Source organism: Zonotrichia albicollis, chromosome 4, assembly GCF_047830755.1.
Source record: "Zonotrichia albicollis isolate bZonAlb1 chromosome 4, bZonAlb1.hap1, whole genome shotgun sequence".
Classification (NCBI taxonomy): Eukaryota; Metazoa; Chordata; class Aves; order Passeriformes; family Passerellidae; genus Zonotrichia; species Zonotrichia albicollis.
In genome coordinates this window covers 1,064,060-1,080,405 of record NC_133822.1, presented here as the reverse complement: position 1 = coordinate 1,080,405, position 16,346 = coordinate 1,064,060, and the positions used below count along the sequence as shown (strand labels likewise).

Here is a 16,346-nt window from a genome sequence, read left to right as displayed (position 1 = left end):
AACCCCAACCCCACCCTTTGCCCCCAAATTGTCCCATCCTTGTTTTCCCCAGAAGACCAAACAGGACACCGTGGCTAAGTGGGAACTGGAACTACTCTAATTGAAGAACAAACTGGATTCACCGTCGGGGTGGGCGCAGGGGTCAGCGTGGGCAGGGCACAGCAGCCCTGGGCACCGGGGCTGGGTTGGCCCCACAGCCACGGCCCCAGCAGGGAATGCTTGCCAGAACTGGATCAGCTCATCCCGCTGCTCAGGCTTTCTCTCCCTTCAGGAACTGCAGGAGCTCCAGCAGCAGGTTCAGGAATTTCCCCAGGATCTGTTGTTGGAATGAAACCTTCGAGTAATCCTCCGAGTCATCCGGGTTGGGATTCATCTCATCCTCCAGGTCAGCGTCGGGCTCTTCCTCCGGGCTCGGGATGGGCTCGGGCGGAGGAGTGTCAGCTTCAGGCGGGAGCAGCCCCATCTGCACCTGGATCCAGGTGTGGAACTGCTGCGTGGACGTGAACACCCCGGGCCGCTTGGCCCCGGCACAGCCCTTACCCCAGCTGGTCAGGCCCACCAGCCAGAAGTAGTCACCGGTGTTGTCCTTGCAGACCAGGGGACCCCCGAAATCCCCCTGCCACAGGAGAGAGGGGTCAGGATGGGCTGGGTCAGCCTGGGCCGGCCCTGCCCAACCCGACCCCTGCAGAGCTGCATTCCTTGCTGGGTTCCATGGCAAGGCTCCGTGGGCACAGTGCCAGCCCAAGGCAAGGCTCTGTGGGCACAGTGCCAGCCCAGGGGACAAGGGGACACCGGGCAGGGACACGGGGATGGGCAAGGGACACCCGTCAGTGGTGGGGACACGGGGCTGGGAGGGCACCATGCCAGGCCCAGACAGGGGCACGCCATATTTGAGGCCTGTGCTGGCTCTGAGGGGAACCTTGGGCCCTGTGCTGGCTCTGGGGGTTCCATGGGGCCCAGGTTGGCTCAGGGTCCCTGTGCTGGCTCTGGGGGTTCCATGGGGCCATGTTGGGGCTCAGGGTCCCTGTGCTGGCTCTGGGGGTTCCATGGGGCCCAGGTTGGGGCTCAGGGTCCCTGTGCTGGCTCTGGGGGTTCCATGGGGCCCAGGTTGGGCCTCAGGGTCCCTGTGCTGGCTCTGGGGGTTCCATGGGGCCCAGGTTGGGGCCCAGGGTCCCTGTGCTGGCTCTGGGGGTTCCATGGGGCCATGTTGGGGCTCAGGGTCCCTGTGCTGGCTCTGGGGGTTCCATGGGGCCCAGGTTGGCTCAGGGTCCCTGTGCCCAGCCCGGGCCCAGCCCCACCTGGCAGGTGTCGATGCCGCCCCGCGGGTACCCGGCGCACAGGTCCTGGGGGTGCACGGCCCCCCCGTACCAGCGGCTGCTGTTGCACAGCTGGACATCGATGAGCCGCACCTTGGCCTCCTGCAGCACCAGGCGTGGGTTGGGGGCTGTGGGCACAGAGGGCACTGAGCGGCGGCCCCCGGGCAGAGCCCCCAGCCCAAGGCCGTGTCCCTGCCCGGGGCCGTGTGCCCACAGCTCAGCCCTGCCCCGGGTGGGCACTCACCGCTGTCCGGGATGGCCCTCCAGCCCGCGATGTAGCAGGTTTTGAGGTCGGACACTGCCAGGGAGCTGTCGGGCACACAGCCCAGCTGGATGTAGTCACTGCACTCCACGGGCTGGTCCAGCTCCAGCAGGGCGATGTTGTTCCGCGCCGTGCGGGGTTCGTAGTACTGGTGCACCAGCAGGGTCTTGATGTGGCGCAGCTGGGCCTCAGGGCCCGGCTGGCTCAGATCAGTGGCCCCAATCACCACCTCCCACCTGGAGATGTCTCTGAGGAGCAGGAGATGGACAGAGGGGTGACAGGGAGCAGGGCCAGGGACTGCAGCAGCACAATTCCCTTCCTGTTCTGGGCACCTCCCTGTGCTGAGGGGACATCCCTGACCCTGTTCTGGGGACACCCCTGTCCCTGCTTTGGGTATATCCCTGATTCTCCTGTGCGGACATCCCTGCTCCTGCTGGGGGGACACCCCTGTCCCTGCTCATCCTTACCCAGCATGGGCAAAGCAGTGAGCCACGGTGAGCACCCACTGGGGGTGGATGAGTGCTCCCGAGCACATGTGCCATGTGCCATTGTCCCAGGTGGCCTGGACGCTGATGACCCCAGGCCAGGCCCCCGGGTGGACTCCAGCGGATCCAACCGTGTACTGGGCGGTGCCATCGGAAGAATCCAAGGAGTCGTAGTCGTCCTGAGAATACTCAGCAGCCACGGAGCTGTGGTCGAACGCCATGGGCCGGAGCCCGCAGGTGCCCCTGGAAGCACAAAGCCATCAGTGCCCTGCTCGGGGACAGCAGGGACAGAGACCCGCAGGGGCTCCTCTGTGCCCAGGCCGTGCCAGGGAACCCCCCGAGTGCCCCCGAGCCCACTGACCTGCAGGTGTCCCAGGTGCCCCACACGGGACCAGCCAGGACCAGCAGCACGAGCAGCCACAGCAAAGCCGTCGGCGCCATCGCAAGTGGCAGAGCCAGCGCAGCAGGTGGCAGAGCCAGAGCGGAGCTGTCACCTCTGCTGCCACAAGGTCGGAGTGACATCACAGAGAACCAGCGCTGGAACCTTGGAACGGTGCGGGTGGCAGGGACCGTAACGACGGCGCGGTTCCACCCGTGCCAGGGCAGGGCCACCTCCAGGGACGGGGCGGCTCCAGCCGGAGGGAGGGTTCGGCTCGGGGAGGAGCGGCCATGGAGGGGCTGGGCCGCGGGGATTTGTGTCCCTTTGGGGCGGCTCCGGTGTCGCCGCCGCTCCCTGATCCTGGCTCTGATCACAAAGATTTGTGTCCCTTTGGGGCAACTCCATTGTCACTGCTGCTCCCTGATCCCAAAATTTGTGTCCTTTTGGGGCAACTCCATTGTCACCACTACTCTCCAATCCCAGAGCTGATCCCAAAGATTTGTGTCCCCTCAGGAGCAGCTCCATTGTCACCACCACTCCCTCCTTTTGGGGCAGCTTCACTGTCACTGCTTCTCCCTAATCCCAAAATCTGTGTCCTTTTGGGGCCGTTCTATTGTCACTGCTGCTCCCCGATCCCGGCTCTGATCCCAAAGATTTCTGTCCCCTCAGGGACAGCTCTACTGTAACCACTGCTCCCTGATCCCAGAATTTGTGTCCTTTTGGGGCAGCTCCATTGCCACCACTACTCTCCAATCCCAGCTCTGATCCCAAAGAGTTGTGTCCCCTCAGGGACAGACCCGGTGTCACCGCTGCTCCTGGATCCCAAAGATTTGTGTCCCCTCAGGGACAACCCCATTGTCACTGCTACTCCCTGATCGCAGCTCTGATCCCAAAGATTTCTGTCCTCTTGGGGGCAGCTCCATTGTCACTGCTGCTCCCTGATCCCAAAGATTTGTGTCCCCTCAGAGGTGGCTCCATTGTCACCGCGGGTCCCGAATCCCAAAGATTTCTGTCCTCTTTGGGGCAGCTCCATTGCCACTGCTGCTCTCTGATCCCAAAGATTTGTGTCCCTTCGGGGCCGCTCCCCGATCCCATCTCTGATCCCAATCCACCCCTGCCCCCCGGGCCCGGGATCGCTCCCCACGGGGCGCTGCGGGGCCGGGGGCGGTTCTGGGCGGGCTGCGGGTGACAGATGGCTCCGGGATGTCCCCGCGCAGCCGCCGCCACCCGCGGGCGCCAGCTGGAGCCGTCCCCGGGCGCGTTCCCGACGCCGCTTCCCACAGGCGGCGTCTGCTCCGCTCCATCTGCGCCTCCCGCGGCGCCAGCAGCACCCAGGGAGGATGCGGGGACGCTCCGGGAGCGGCAGGAACTGGCCCGGGATTACCGGGAACTCGGGCTGGAGCTCACCCGGGCCGATCCCGGGGATGCTGGGACCCTAAATCCCGGGATAAACCCATCCAGCCGGGATAAATCCACCCAGCTGCACCCCCAAAGCCCTGGATAACCCCATCCGGTTGCACCCCGAAATCCCAGGATAAACCCAGCCAGATGCACCCGCACCCCTAAATCCCAGGATAACCCTATCCAGCTGCACCCCTAAATCCCGGAATAACCTCCATCCACCTGCACCCCTAAATCCCAGGATAACCCTATCCAGCTGCACCCCTAATTCCCGGAATAACCCCCATCCAGCTGCACCCCTAAATCCCGAGATAACCCCCATCCAGCTGCACCCCTAAATCCCAGGATAACCCCATCCAGCTGCACCCCTAAATTCCAGGATAATCCCTTCCAGCTGTAGCCTTAAATCCCAGGATAACCCCACCCAGCTCTCCCCTAAATCCAGAGATAACCCCATCCAGCAAGGATGAGATAACACATCCAGATGCACCTGCACCCCTAAATCCCGGAATAACGCCATCCAGCCGGGATAACCCCACCCAGCTGTACCCCTAAAGCCCTGGATAACCCCATCCATCTGTACCCCTAAATCCCAGGATAAACCCATCCAGTTGGGATAAACCCACCCAGATGCACCCGCACCCCTAAATCCCGTGATAACCCCATCCAGCTGCACCCCTAAATCCTGCACGAGCAGGATTTTGGATATTCCTGAAGATTTTGAACGTCCCACAATTTCTCTGTGTGCCTGTGCTGATTTCTTGTGTTCCTGGTGGTATTTTGGGGCGGATTTTTTTAAGTTTTGGGGCGTTTTATTTTAATTTCTGCCATCACTGGGCAGTGCTGGGAAGAATTTTTCCCGCTTTCCCATCTTGCTATCCACGGCTAAAATCCCCCTGGAGCCTGCTCTCCCCTGGGCCGACCATTCCCACCTTGTCCCAGGAGGGATTTTTGGGGATTCTCTCCCACATTTCCAGGTTTTCCTTGCCCAGGGAAGCCTGGATCGGGCACAGCACCCCTTGTGCCGGGAGTTTGGTGGCAGCCAGAATTCCCAAATCCTTTTGGGAAGAGCTGGGAGGTTGTTCCTGCCGGGTGCGGGGCTTGGAATTCCCAAACTTCCCGAGGTTCCAGCTCCGGTGCCCGCTCTAGGTGGCAGCAAATCCATGGCTGGGCGGGTCCCTCCTGCCCGTTTTGGGGCAGAATCCCGGGATTTCGGGAATCCTGAGAGAATCAGAATCCAGCTCCTGCACGGACACCCTGAAATCCCACCCCGAGCTCTGGGAATGTCACCATTCCCTGGGGAGCCTGGGCAGCGGCCCTGGGGTGAAATCCTCTCCCTAAAATCCAACCGGGACCCAGGGGCGCGGCCGGGTGGGGTTGTCCTGGGATTTATGGGTGCAGCTGGATGGGGTTAACCTGGGATTTATGGGTGCAGTTGGACAGGGTTATCCTGGGATTTATGGGTGCAGTTGGACGGGGTTATCCTGGGATTTATGGGTGTATCTGGATGGGGTTATCCTGGGATTTAGGGGAGCAGCTAGATGGGGTTATCCTGGAATTTAGGGGAGCAGCTGGATGGGGTTATCCTGGGATTTATGGGTGCAGTTGGACGGGGGTTGTCCTGGGATTTAGGGGTGCAGGTGGATGGAGTTATCCCAGTTGGAAGGGTTATCCTAGGATTTTGGGGTTATCCCAACTGGATGGGGTTATCCTGGGATTTATGGGTGCAGGTAGATGGGGTTATCCCAGCTGGATGGGGCTGTCCTGGGATTTCGGGGAACAGCTGGATGGGGTTATCCTAGGATTTATGGGTGCAGCTGGATAGGGTTATCCTGGGATTTAGGGGTGCAGCTGGATGGGGTTTATCCTGGACGTGATTTAGGGGTGCAGGTGGATGTATTTATCCCAGGATTTTGGGGTTATCCCAGCTGGATGGGGTTATCCTGGGATTTAGGGGTGCAGGTGGATGGGGTTATCCCAGGATTTAAGGGAGTGGCTGGATAGGGTTTTTCTGGCATTCCTGGCATTCAGGGCAGTGTGTAGCTGGCTGTGAAGGGACGTGGGCTGTGTCCCCGTGTGTGTCACCTGCTGAGTGCCACCTGCTCAGGTGTGGGGACAGCCTGAGCCAGCCCTGCACAGGTCAGTGGCAACCTGAGCTGGGCCTGCTCTGGGTCCTGACCAAATTCTGACCAAATTTTGTCCCAAACCCTGCCTGGATGTTTCCCGAATTCTGACCAAATCCTGGCCCAGGTCCTGCCTGGATCTTTCCTGGATCCTGCTCAGACCTTTCCCAGATCTGCCCAGATCCTGCCTGGGTTTTCCCCAAAACCTGCCTGGACCCTCCCTGGGCTCTGCCTGGATTTTTCCTAAATCCTGCCTGAATCCTTCCCCAGCTGGGTGCCCAGGGAACACCTGGAATTCTCCAGAGCAGGAGCTGGGAACTTGGGATACAGGGAGGGGGATTTTCCTGGGAGCTGCCAGCCCTGTCTGTGTGCCAGGCAAGATCCAGGGGGGATCACAGTGGGATCAGAGGGATGACCAGCGGGATCAGAGGGATCCCAATCCCATTCCCCATCCTGGTCCCATTCCCCATCCCAATCCCATTTCCCGATCCCACTCCCATGCAGGGTCTGGCCCCATTCCCGCCATCCCAATAGGATTTATTCCCAGTAGGATTTGTTCCCAGTGCCCTGGGGCCGCTGGGATTGTCCCGGCCCCTCGGAGAACTCCTGGAATGTGGGGGACAGGGCAGCCTGCGGGGAGCGGCGCCTCCTCGGCTCTCCTGGAGGAAATCCGGGACATTTCCCCTCCTCGAGGTAAAAAACCCCAAAAAATCCCAATGAAACCTCCAGATCCGAAGCAGGCCAAAGGACAAACCCGGGTGCTGCTCCTGAGCCGGGGGTGACAACGGTGACACAGACAGAGGAGGAAGGGACACAAATCCCTGGGAATGCTGGAGCTGTCCTGGGGTGGATCTGTCCCCTCTGTCCCTGAGCCCCGGGACAGCTCCGGTGACAAAAGGGGGAACAATGTTGGGCAGGGCTGTGGCAGGAGGGAGGGTGGCACTTGGGGACACTGCCGTGTGTGGCTTTGTCACATGCCTGAACTCCTGCATGCGTGGGGACAGGGGAAGGGGACACAGAGGGGGAACAGGGACACGGTGCAGGGCATGGGGACACAGAGAGGGGACAGGGACACACATGGGGACACGGTGCAGGGCATGGGGACAGGGGAAGGGGACACAGAGGGGGAACAGGGACACGGTGCAGGGCATGGGGACACAGAGAGGGGACAGGGACACGCATGGGGACACCGTGCAGGGCATGGGGACATACATGGAGACAGGGGAAGGGGATGGGGACACAGAGAGGGGACAGGGACACGCATGGGGACACACGTGGGGACAAGGAAGAGGCATGGGGACAGGATATGGGGAGAGGGACATACATGGGGGGAGCAGGAAAAGGAGGTGAGGGGGCACATGAGAGGGCAGGGGACATCGGAGAGGACAGGAAAAGGGGGATGGGGACACGCAGGGGACAGGGGAGGGGACATGGGGACAGGCGGGGCGGGCAGCGCTGTGGGAGGGGGTGAGTCCCTCCTTCCGTGCCAAGGGTGACAGCGCTGCGAGCTGGCCCCGTGCCCGGCAGGAGCTGTGACCTTGTCCCCGTGTCCCCGCCCAGCTCCGGCACTGCCCCATTGTGTCCCCACCCACGCCTGGCCGGGGCAGTGCCACCGCCAGCGCCACAGCCCCCGTGTCCCTCTGTCCCCGTGTCCCTCTGTCCCCGTGCCGTGCTGCCGGCTCTGTCCCCGCCCGGGTCCCGCAGGAAGGGACAATCCCGGTCCCGCCAAGGTGTTTCCTGTGCTCCCGATAGGGCCGGGCAGCGCCTCCGGAGCTGGCACTGACCCCACAGCCGGGCATTTACCCCACAGCTGGCACTGACCCCACAGCTGGCACTGACCCCAGAGACCCCGGAGCCGGGCACTGACCCCAAACTGGCACTGACCCCAAAACCAAGCACTGACCACACAGCTGGCACTGACCCTGGAGCTGGGCACTGACCCCAAACTGGCACTGACCCCACAGCTAGCACTGACCCCAGAGACCCCAAAGCCGGCCACCGATCCCAGGGCTGGCGCGGACCCCAGAGACCCCGGAGCCAGGCATTGACCCCAAACTGGCACTGACCCCAAAACCAAGCAATGACCCCACAGCTGGCACTGACCCTGGAGCCGGGCACTGATCCCAGGGCTGGTGCGGACCCCAGAGACCCCAAAGCCTGGCACTGACCCCAGAGACTCCAGACCTGGGCACGGACCCCAGAGACCCCACAGCTGCCACTGACCCCAGAGCTGGACACGCCACATCGCCCCTGTCACCCGCAGTTGCCTGTGTCCCCCTGTACCCCCCGTGTCCTGTCCCCACTGGCGGTGCCCCTGGGTCCCGGTGAGAGCCCCGGGCTGTCCCCAGGGTCCCCTGGGCTGTCCCCTCGCTGTCCCCTGTGCTGTCGCCTGCCGGGCAGGACGCGGCCGGGGGCGGTGGCCGGCGGGGCCGGGTGTCCCTTCCTGGCAGGAAAGGGGCCGAGCGGAGCCGCCGGGGCCGGGAGTTTCCTGCGGGATCCGGCCCCGCGGGCGCCACAGCGGAGCGGAGCGGCCGAGAGCGGCACCGGGCCAGGTAACGGTACCGGCACCGGGGGGTCCGGGGGGTCCGGCGGCCCCCCGAGCGCGGGGCTGGGGCTGCCCCACTCCCCGGCGGGGCTGTGGGGCCGGGACCGGCGGGGCAGGAGCGCTCGGTGCCCTCGGAGGGGCCGGAGCGGTGTCGGTGCTTTGCCCCGGGGTAACCGGGCGGGTCGGCCCCGGGGTTCGGGGGGGTTCGGAGGTTTGGGGGGCACCGAGGAGGGAGCGGCGCTGCTCTCGCTGCCCAGCGCGGGGGTCGCCGCTGCCCCACGCCCCCGCTGCTCATCCCGGTGTGGAGAGCGAGCCCCGCGGGTTCGGGAGTACCGGGGGACACCGAGAAACGGGGGGTCCGCGAGAGGGGGGCGCGCAAGAACCGCGGGTTCAGCGGGAGCTCGGGGGGTACCGGGACCCCCGCCCGCGGAGCCGCCGAAGTTTCTCCGTGCGCCCGCCCCTTCCGCGCGCACCGGGCTGGCCGTTGCCATGACAACTCCTAAAACTGAGCCCCGCTGCCGGCGGCGGGGGCCGAGCCCGCGGGGGATCCGCCGTGCGCGCCGCTCCCCGCCCGGCCCCGCCGCCGCCCCCGCCCCGCAACGCTCCCGCGCCGCTCCCGCCCCGCTCCGCTCCGCCGCCGGCGGCCGCCGCGGCGATGGTGGCTCGGGCCGCGCCGCCCGCAGCCCCGCAGGTACCGGGAGGCACCGGGGGAGGAGCGGGGGATGCGCGGCGCGGGGGCGGCAGCGCGGGGGATGCTGCGGGGGCGTTCGGGGGCGGCGGGGATGGGCGGCGGGGGAGGCCGAGGCTCCGCTCTCCGCCGAACGGGGGCTGCGATGTGCCCGGGGCGCGTGGGCAGCCGAGAGCGGCGCGTTTGCGGGGAGAAAAGCGGGGAACGGAGCTGGCAGCCATGGGCTCGTGCCGGGATTTCGGGGGCGGATTTTGCCGGGAATGCAGGCGGGGGAGCGGCGGCGGAGTTCGGGGGGTTCTGGCCGGGGCCTGGTGTTGGGTTTTGTGGCTCTCCCCGTTGTGGTTTGGGCAGGGCTGAGTGGAGCTCCCCTCAAAAATCCGATTTTGTGGGTGCGGGAGCTGAAGTTGCGCAGGGAGTTCTGCCCGGCCGGGCTGGCCCGGGTCAGGAACTGACTCCTGACTCCTCTCCCGGCACTCGGGATTGATTTTTGGGCAGCCCCGAGCTGCCGAGGAATTAATGGGATTTATGGCGTTTGTGGGGTTGGGATCCTTTCTGGGCCTCAGCCGGTGAAATTGCCCCCCGATCTTGGGAAAAGTGAATTTACCCCTCTGTGTTCCTCCCAGCCCGGGTTTGGGGAAGGAGATCCCAGAGCTGAGCAGGTGCAGGCCCCCTCTGGGTTTCTCCTGGATAAACTTCCCTGGAAACTTCTGTCCTCCCGTCCTGCGGGTGATGGAGGCGGCAGATTCCCAAAATTCCTCCTCAGAGCTGCTCTTACATAACCCGGGGGGCTCTTTGTGCTTCCTGCACCTGCACGGGAGCCCTGGGCGAGGCCAAAGGGGCACAAAAGGCACCGAGGAGGGCCCTTTTATTCCCGGAAAATTATCCTGGAATGCTCTGGATGGAAGGCAGTTTAAAGCTCGTCCCCATCCATGGGAACTTTTCACCCTCCCGGGTTGCTCCAGCCTGGCCTCGGGCACTCCCAGGGATGGGGCACCGCTGATATTTTGGGTTTTTTTTGGTGTCGCTGAGCAGCCTGAAAGCCCTAAACATCCCAACCCGTGGATAATTCCCGAATATTCTCAATATTGTGGGGATTCTGGCGTGACTCCCCCCCTGCCTGAGCCGCCCGTGTTTGATGCTGCGCTGCTCAATTGTGCTCTGGGGGGGGGACACAAAACCTCCCAAAACCACCCGAACCCCCCCCAAACCGGCGGCGGAGCACTCCCCGAGCCGAGCAGCCCGCCCTACACTACGGAACGTTCTGCCGACAATTCCAGCCCCTAAAAATTCCCAGCGCTGCCTCCCCCGCGCCGCACCACGTGCGGGCGGCCGGGCACGTGTGGAGCGCGAGTGCGGGGAGGGGACACGGCCGGGGGGGCTGCCCGGGCTCCCTTTCCCATCTCCTGTAATCCAGGGGGGCTGCCCGGGCTCCCTTTCCCATCTCCTGCATTTCAGGGAAGCAGCCCGGGCTCCCTTTCCCATCTCCTGTAATCCAGGGATGCAGCCCAAGCTCCTCTTCCCATCCCTCCGTGTTCCAGGGGGGCTGCCCGGGCTCCTTCTCCCATCCCTCGGTGTTCCAGGAAAGCAGCCTGGGCTCATTTTCCTCCCTCCTCTATTCCAGGGATTCACCCCAGACTCCTTTTCCCATCTTTCATTGTTCCAGGGGAGAATTTTCAACTCCCTCTCTCCTCTCCTGCATTCCAAGGAAGCAGCCCGGGCTCCTCTTTCCATTTTTCAGTGCTCCAGGGATGCAGCCCGGGCTCCCTTTCCCCTATTTTGGTGTTTCAGGGATGCAGCCCAAGCTCATTTTCCTCCCTCCTGTGTTCCAGGGAAGCACCCTGGGCACTTTCCATGTTCCAGGGAGCAGCCTGAGCTCCCTTTCCCATCTCTTGGCATTCCAGGGAAGCAGCCCGAGCTCCTTTTCCTCCCTCCTGTGTTCCAGGGAAGCATCCTGGGCTTCCCTTTCCCCTGTCCCAGTGTTCCAGGAAGGCACCCTGGGCTCTCTCAGTGTTCCAAGGGAGCAGCTTGGACTCTCCCTGTCCTCTCCTCTATTCCAGGGATGCAGCCCAGGCTCCTCTTCCCATCTCCTGTGTTCCAGGGATGCATCCTGGGTTCCCTTTCCCATATTTTGGTGTTTCAGGGATGCAGCCCAAGCTCATTTTCCTCCCTCCTGTGTTCCACGGAAGCACCCTGGGCACTTTCCATGTTCCAGGGAGCAGCCTGAGCTCCCTTTCCCATCTCTCAATGTTCCAGAGATGCATCCTGGGTTCCCTTTCCCTCTCTCAGTGTTCCAGGAGCCATCCTGGGCTCCCCTTTCTGCCTCTCCGTGTTCCAGGCTCCTCTTCCCCGCCTCTCCTGCATCCCAAGGGAACAGCCTGAACTCTCCTTCCCCTCTCATATTCCAGGGGAGCAGCCTGGGCTTCCCCTTCTCCTCCCTCAGTGTTCCAGGGAAGCTTCCTGGGCTCTCCCAATGTTCCAGGGAGCAGCTTGGATTCCTCCTCTCCTCTCACAGTGTTCCAGGGAGCCATCCTGTGCTTCCCTTTCCCATCCCTTGCTGTTCCAGGCTCCTCTTCCCCTCTTTCCTGTGTTCCAAGAGAACAGCCTGAACTCCCGTTCTCCTCTCCTGCATTCCAGAGAGCAGCCCGGGCTCCTTTTCCCTCTCTCAGTGTTCCAGGAGCCATCCTGGGTTCCCCTTTCCCTCTCCCAGTGTTCCAGGAGCCATCCTGGGTTCCCCTTTCCCTCTCTCAGTGTTCCAGGCTCCTCTCCCCGTCTCTCCTGTATCCCAAGGGAACAGATTAGACTCCCCTTTTCCCTCTCCCATGTTCCAGGGAAGCACCCTGGGCTCTCTCCACGTTCCAGGGAGCCATCCTGGGTTCCCCTTTTCCCTCTCCCAGTGTTCCAGGGAGCAGCTTGGACTCCCCCTCTCCTCTCACAGTGTTCCAGGGAGCCATCCTGTGCTTCCCTTTCCCATCCCTTGCTGTTCCAGGCTCCTCTTCCCCTCTTTCCTGTGTTCCAAGAGAACAGCCTGAACTCCCCTTCTCCTCTCCTGCATTCCAGAGAGCAGCCCGGGCTCCTTTTCCCTCTCTCAGTGTTCCAGGAGCCATCCTGGGTTCCCCTTTTCCCTCTCCCAGTGTTCCAGGGAGCAGCTTGGACTCCCCCTCTCCTCTCACAGTTTCCAGGGAAGCAGCCCAGGCTCCTTTTCCCTCTCTCAGTGTTCCAGGGAAGCAGCCTGGGCTTCCCTTTTCCCACCTCCCAGTGTTCCAGGGAAGCATCCTGGGCTCTCCCAGTGTTCCAGGGAGCAGCTTGGACTCCCCCTCTCCTCTCCATGTTCCAGGCAAGCAGCCCAGGCTCCTTTGTCATCTCCTGGTGTTCCAGGAGCCATCCTGTGCTTCCCTTTCCTCTCTCCCTGTTCCAGGCTCCTCTTCCCCGCCTCTCCTGCATCCCAGGGGAACAGCCTGAACTCTCCTTTCCCTCTCATATTCCAGGGAAGCATCCTGGGCTCTCCCAATGTTCCAGGGAAGCAGTCTGGGCTCCTTTTCCCATCTTTTGCTGTTCCAGAGGAAAACCTGGGCTCCTTTTCCCATCTTTTGGTGTTCCAGAGGAAAACCTGGGCTCCTTTTCCCATCTTTTGGTGTTCCAGAGGAAAACCTGGGCTCCTTTTCCCATCTTTTGCTGTTCCAGAGGAAAACCTGGGCTCCTTTTCCCATCTTTTGGTGTTCCAGGCTCCCCTTCCCTTCTCTCCTGCATTCCAGGAAAGCAGCCTGGGCTCCTCTTCCCCTCTCCTGTATTCCAGCAGGGAATTCTGCTCTCCCCTTCCCCTCTCCTGTATTCCATTCTGTTCTCCCCTTCCCCTTTCCATTATTCCAGCAGGGAATTCTGTTCTCCCATTCCCCTTTCCATTATTCCAGAGGGGAATTCTGCTCTCTCCTTCCCCTTTCCATTATTCCAGCAGGGAATTCTGTTCTCCCCCTTCCCCTTTCCATTATTCCAAAGGGGAATTCTGTTCTCCCCTTCCCCTCTCCATTATTCCAGCAGGGAATTCTGTTCTCCCCTTCCCCTTTCCATTATTCCAGCAGAGAATTCTGTTCTCCCCTTCCCCTTTCCATTATTCCAAAGGGAATTCTGTTCTCCCCTTCCCCTTTCCATTATTCCAGCAGGGAATTCTGTTCTCCCCTTCCCCTTTCCATTATTCCAGCAGGGAATTCTGCTCTCTCCTTCCCCTTTCCATTATTCCAGAGGGGAATTCTGTTCTCCCATTCCCCTTTCCATTATTTCAAAGGGGAATTCTGCTCTCTCCTTCCCCTTTCCATTATTCCAGAGGGGAATTCTGTTCTCCCCCTCCCCTCTCTGGCCGTGATGGATTTGGGGTGCAGCTCAGGGATCCATATGCAGTGGGGCTGCTCCCGGATTTTCCATGGAAAAGCCGTGGCTGGAGGGTCCTTGGAGCGCTCCAGGCTCTCTGTGCACGGGAGGAAAATTGGGAATTGGGATGGGCAGAGCCAGGGAACAGGGACAGGGTCCTGTTCTCTTCCTGCTCCGTGCCCTCTGGGATGTGCTGTGCCAGCTCTTCCCGGCTGGAGCTGTGGGGTTCAGTGGGAACCGTGGGGTGGAATTCTCTGATTTCCCTGAATCCCCAAATTCCATGACTCCCCTGCATCTCTGAATTCCCCGAATTCCCTGACTCCCCTAAATCCTGAATTCCCTGAATCCCCAAATTCCATGACTCCCCTGCATCTCCGAATTCCCCAAATTCCCTGACTCCCCTAAATCCTGAATTCCCTGACTCCCCTGAATCCCGAAATCCTCCGAATCTTCTAAATTCCCTGAATCCCCGATTTCCCTGAATCTCCTGAATCCCCCATTTCCCTGAATCCTCAAATTCCCTGAATATCCCGAATTCCCTGACTCCCCGGACTCCTCCAAATCCCCTGAATCTCTGAATTCCCCAAATCCCCTGAATGCCCTGACTCCCTGAGTTCCCTGAATCCCCAAATCCCCCGGCTCCACTCAATGCCCCAAATCCCCTGAATTCCTAAATTCCCTGACTCCCCCAAATCTCTGAATTCCCTGAATCCCTGGCTCCCCATAATCCTCTGAATTCCCTGACTCCCCCGAATTCCCTGAATTCTCCGAATCCATGACTCCCCATAATCCCTGAATTCCTTGCATCCCCCGAATTCCCCGAATCCTCTGAATCCCTCAATCCCTGACTCCCCTGAACCCCCGAATCCCCCAAATTCCCTGAATCCTCCAATTCCCCGACTCCCCGAAATCCCCAAATCCCCCAGCTCTCCCGAATCCCCTGACTTCCCTGCATCCTGTGAATCCCTCGATCCCCAATTCCCCTGAATTTCCTGAACCCCCAAATTTCCTGAATCCCCTGAATTCTCCGAATCCCTCAATCTTCCAAATCCCTCAATCCCCCAATTCCCTGAACCCCCGAATCTCTGAATCCCCCAAATTCCCTGATTTCCCCTGAATCCCCTGACTTCTCTGAATCCTTCAATTCCTGACTCCGCTGAACCCCCCAATTCTCTGACCCCCTTGAATCCCCGAATCCTCTGAATCCCCTGAATCCTCTGAATTCCCGAATTCCCGATTTCCCGGCTCCCCGAGCTCCCTCCCCCCGGCACGGCGGAGCAGGAGCGGGAGGCCGCAGCTAAAAGGAGCACAAAGAGTAAATTGCCACCATCCCACTCCCGGAGGCAGCGCAGCTCTGTCACCGCTGTCACCGCTGTCACTGTGACAACGGGCACGGCTCGGGGGCAGGCGGAGCCCGCGTGGGCCGGGCCCGCGGTGACACCGCCGTGACAGAGCCACAGTGGGGACGGTGCTGTGACAGTGCCATGACAGTGCCACAGCGGAGACAGTGCCACAGTGGGGACAGTGCCGTGACAGTGCCACAGTGGGGACAGTGGCACAGCGGGGACAGTGCCACAGCAGGGACAGTGCCGTGACAGTGCCACGGTGGGGACAGTGCTATGGTGGGGACAGTGCCGTGGCAGTGCCACAGCGGGGACAGTGCCATGACAGAGCCACAGTGGGGACAGTGCCGTGACAGTGCCACAGCCATGACAGTGCCACAGCAGGGACAGTGCCACCGCTCGAGCAGGGACAGCCCTGGGGGCAGCACTGACAGTGGTGGCAGCAAGTGGCAGTGGGTGCCAGGCCAGGTGGCAGCTATGGCAGAATGTGACAGAGGGTGGCATCTGGTGGCACTGTGTGGCATCCGGTGGCAGTGGGTGGCAGCAGTGACAGTGGATGCCCCGACCTGGTGGCAGTGGTTGCATAGGGTGACAGCAAGAGACAGAGGGTGGCACTGGCCAGACCTGGTGGCAGCAGGTGGCAATAGGTGACAGAGGGTGGCAGAGGATGACACTGGCCAGGCCTGGCAGGAATGGGTGACAGAGGGTGGCAGAGGGTGACCATGTCAGGCCTGGTGGCAGTGGGTGGCAGTGGCTGACAGAGAGTGACAGAGGGTGGCACTGGCCGGGCCTGGTGGCAGCAGGTGGTGATAGGTGACAGAGGCTTTCAGAGGGTGGCAGAGGATGGCCATGCCAGGCCGGGTGGCAGCGGGTGACACTGGCCCGGCTGGGTGGCAGTGGTGGCAGCGGGTGACACTGCCAGGCTGGGTGGCAGTGTCTGACAGAGGGTGGCAGTGGGTGACACTGGCCAGGCTGGGTGGCAGTGTCTGACAGAGGGTGACAGCGGGTGACACTGCCAGGCTGGGTGGCAGCAGGCGTCCCTGGCCCGGCCGCCCGGCTGGCGCTGGGGACAGCAGGGACGCGCTCCGGGGTAACCCGAGCAGGGAGCGGCCGATTCCTCGCTCATGAAATATTGAGGGCCCGGCGGCTCGGTGGCACCGGGGTGGCCCTGGCGCGTGACTGGGGACAAACAGGGCCGGGCGGGGACCGGGGGTGGCAGCGCAGGGCTGGGGCCCTGGGGGCACCCCACAGACACCCCCCTGTACCCCACAGACACCTCCTGAACCCCACAGACGCCCCCTGAACCCCACAGACGCCCCCTGAACCCCAAAGATGCCCCCTGAACCCCACAGTGGAGCTGGGGGTCACAGCCCCACACAGCCCCGGCAGGGAAGGAATTGGTGCTGTGGGGGGCACTTTCTGGGAATCCCAGAATCCCAGTC

At 62.1% G+C, this 16,346-nt stretch overlaps 2 protein-coding genes across 2 annotated transcripts in view; one reads left to right on the top strand and one right to left on the bottom strand.

Moving 5' to 3' along the window:
* Positions 1-91: 91 nt before the first annotated feature.
* Positions 92-8,806, bottom strand: LOC141728884 (uncharacterized). Its single transcript, XM_074540195.1, has 7 exons — positions 8,356-8,806; positions 3,587-3,811; positions 2,425-2,692; positions 2,046-2,306; positions 1,561-1,826; positions 1,299-1,444; positions 92-616 (listed from the first exon to the last, which is right to left on the bottom strand). Exons 1-7 carry the CDS (start codon positions 8,804-8,806, stop codon positions 251-253), a joined length of 1,983 nt encoding a protein of 660 aa, XP_074396296.1. The 3' UTR covers positions 92-250.
* A 201-nt stretch (positions 8,807-9,007) lies between these two features.
* LOC141728883 (SH3 and multiple ankyrin repeat domains protein 3-like) overlaps positions 9,008-16,346 on the top strand; it is a 45,054-nt gene continuing 37,715 nt past the window's right edge. The window contains exon 1 of the mRNA XM_074540194.1: positions 9,008-9,202. The gene's annotated coding sequence lies outside the window, so the exon portion shown is untranslated. The remainder of the gene's footprint in view (positions 9,203-16,346) is intronic.

Bases quoted from the DNA above. Each gene is read 5' to 3' on its own strand.
- LOC141728884 (XM_074540195.1), bottom strand. From the start codon at position 8,806: ATGAGCAGCGGGGGCGTGGGGCAGCGGCGACCCCCGCGCTGGGCAGCG. The intron at 1,445-1,560 runs GTGAGTGCCCAC...CTGTGCCCACAG, and splicing joins GAGGGCCATCCCGGACAGCG to CCCCCAACCCACGCCTGGTG. The intron at 617-1,298 runs GTGGGGCTGGGC...CTCCTGTGGCAG, and splicing joins GCGGCATCGACACCTGCCAG to GGGGATTTCGGGGGTCCCCT.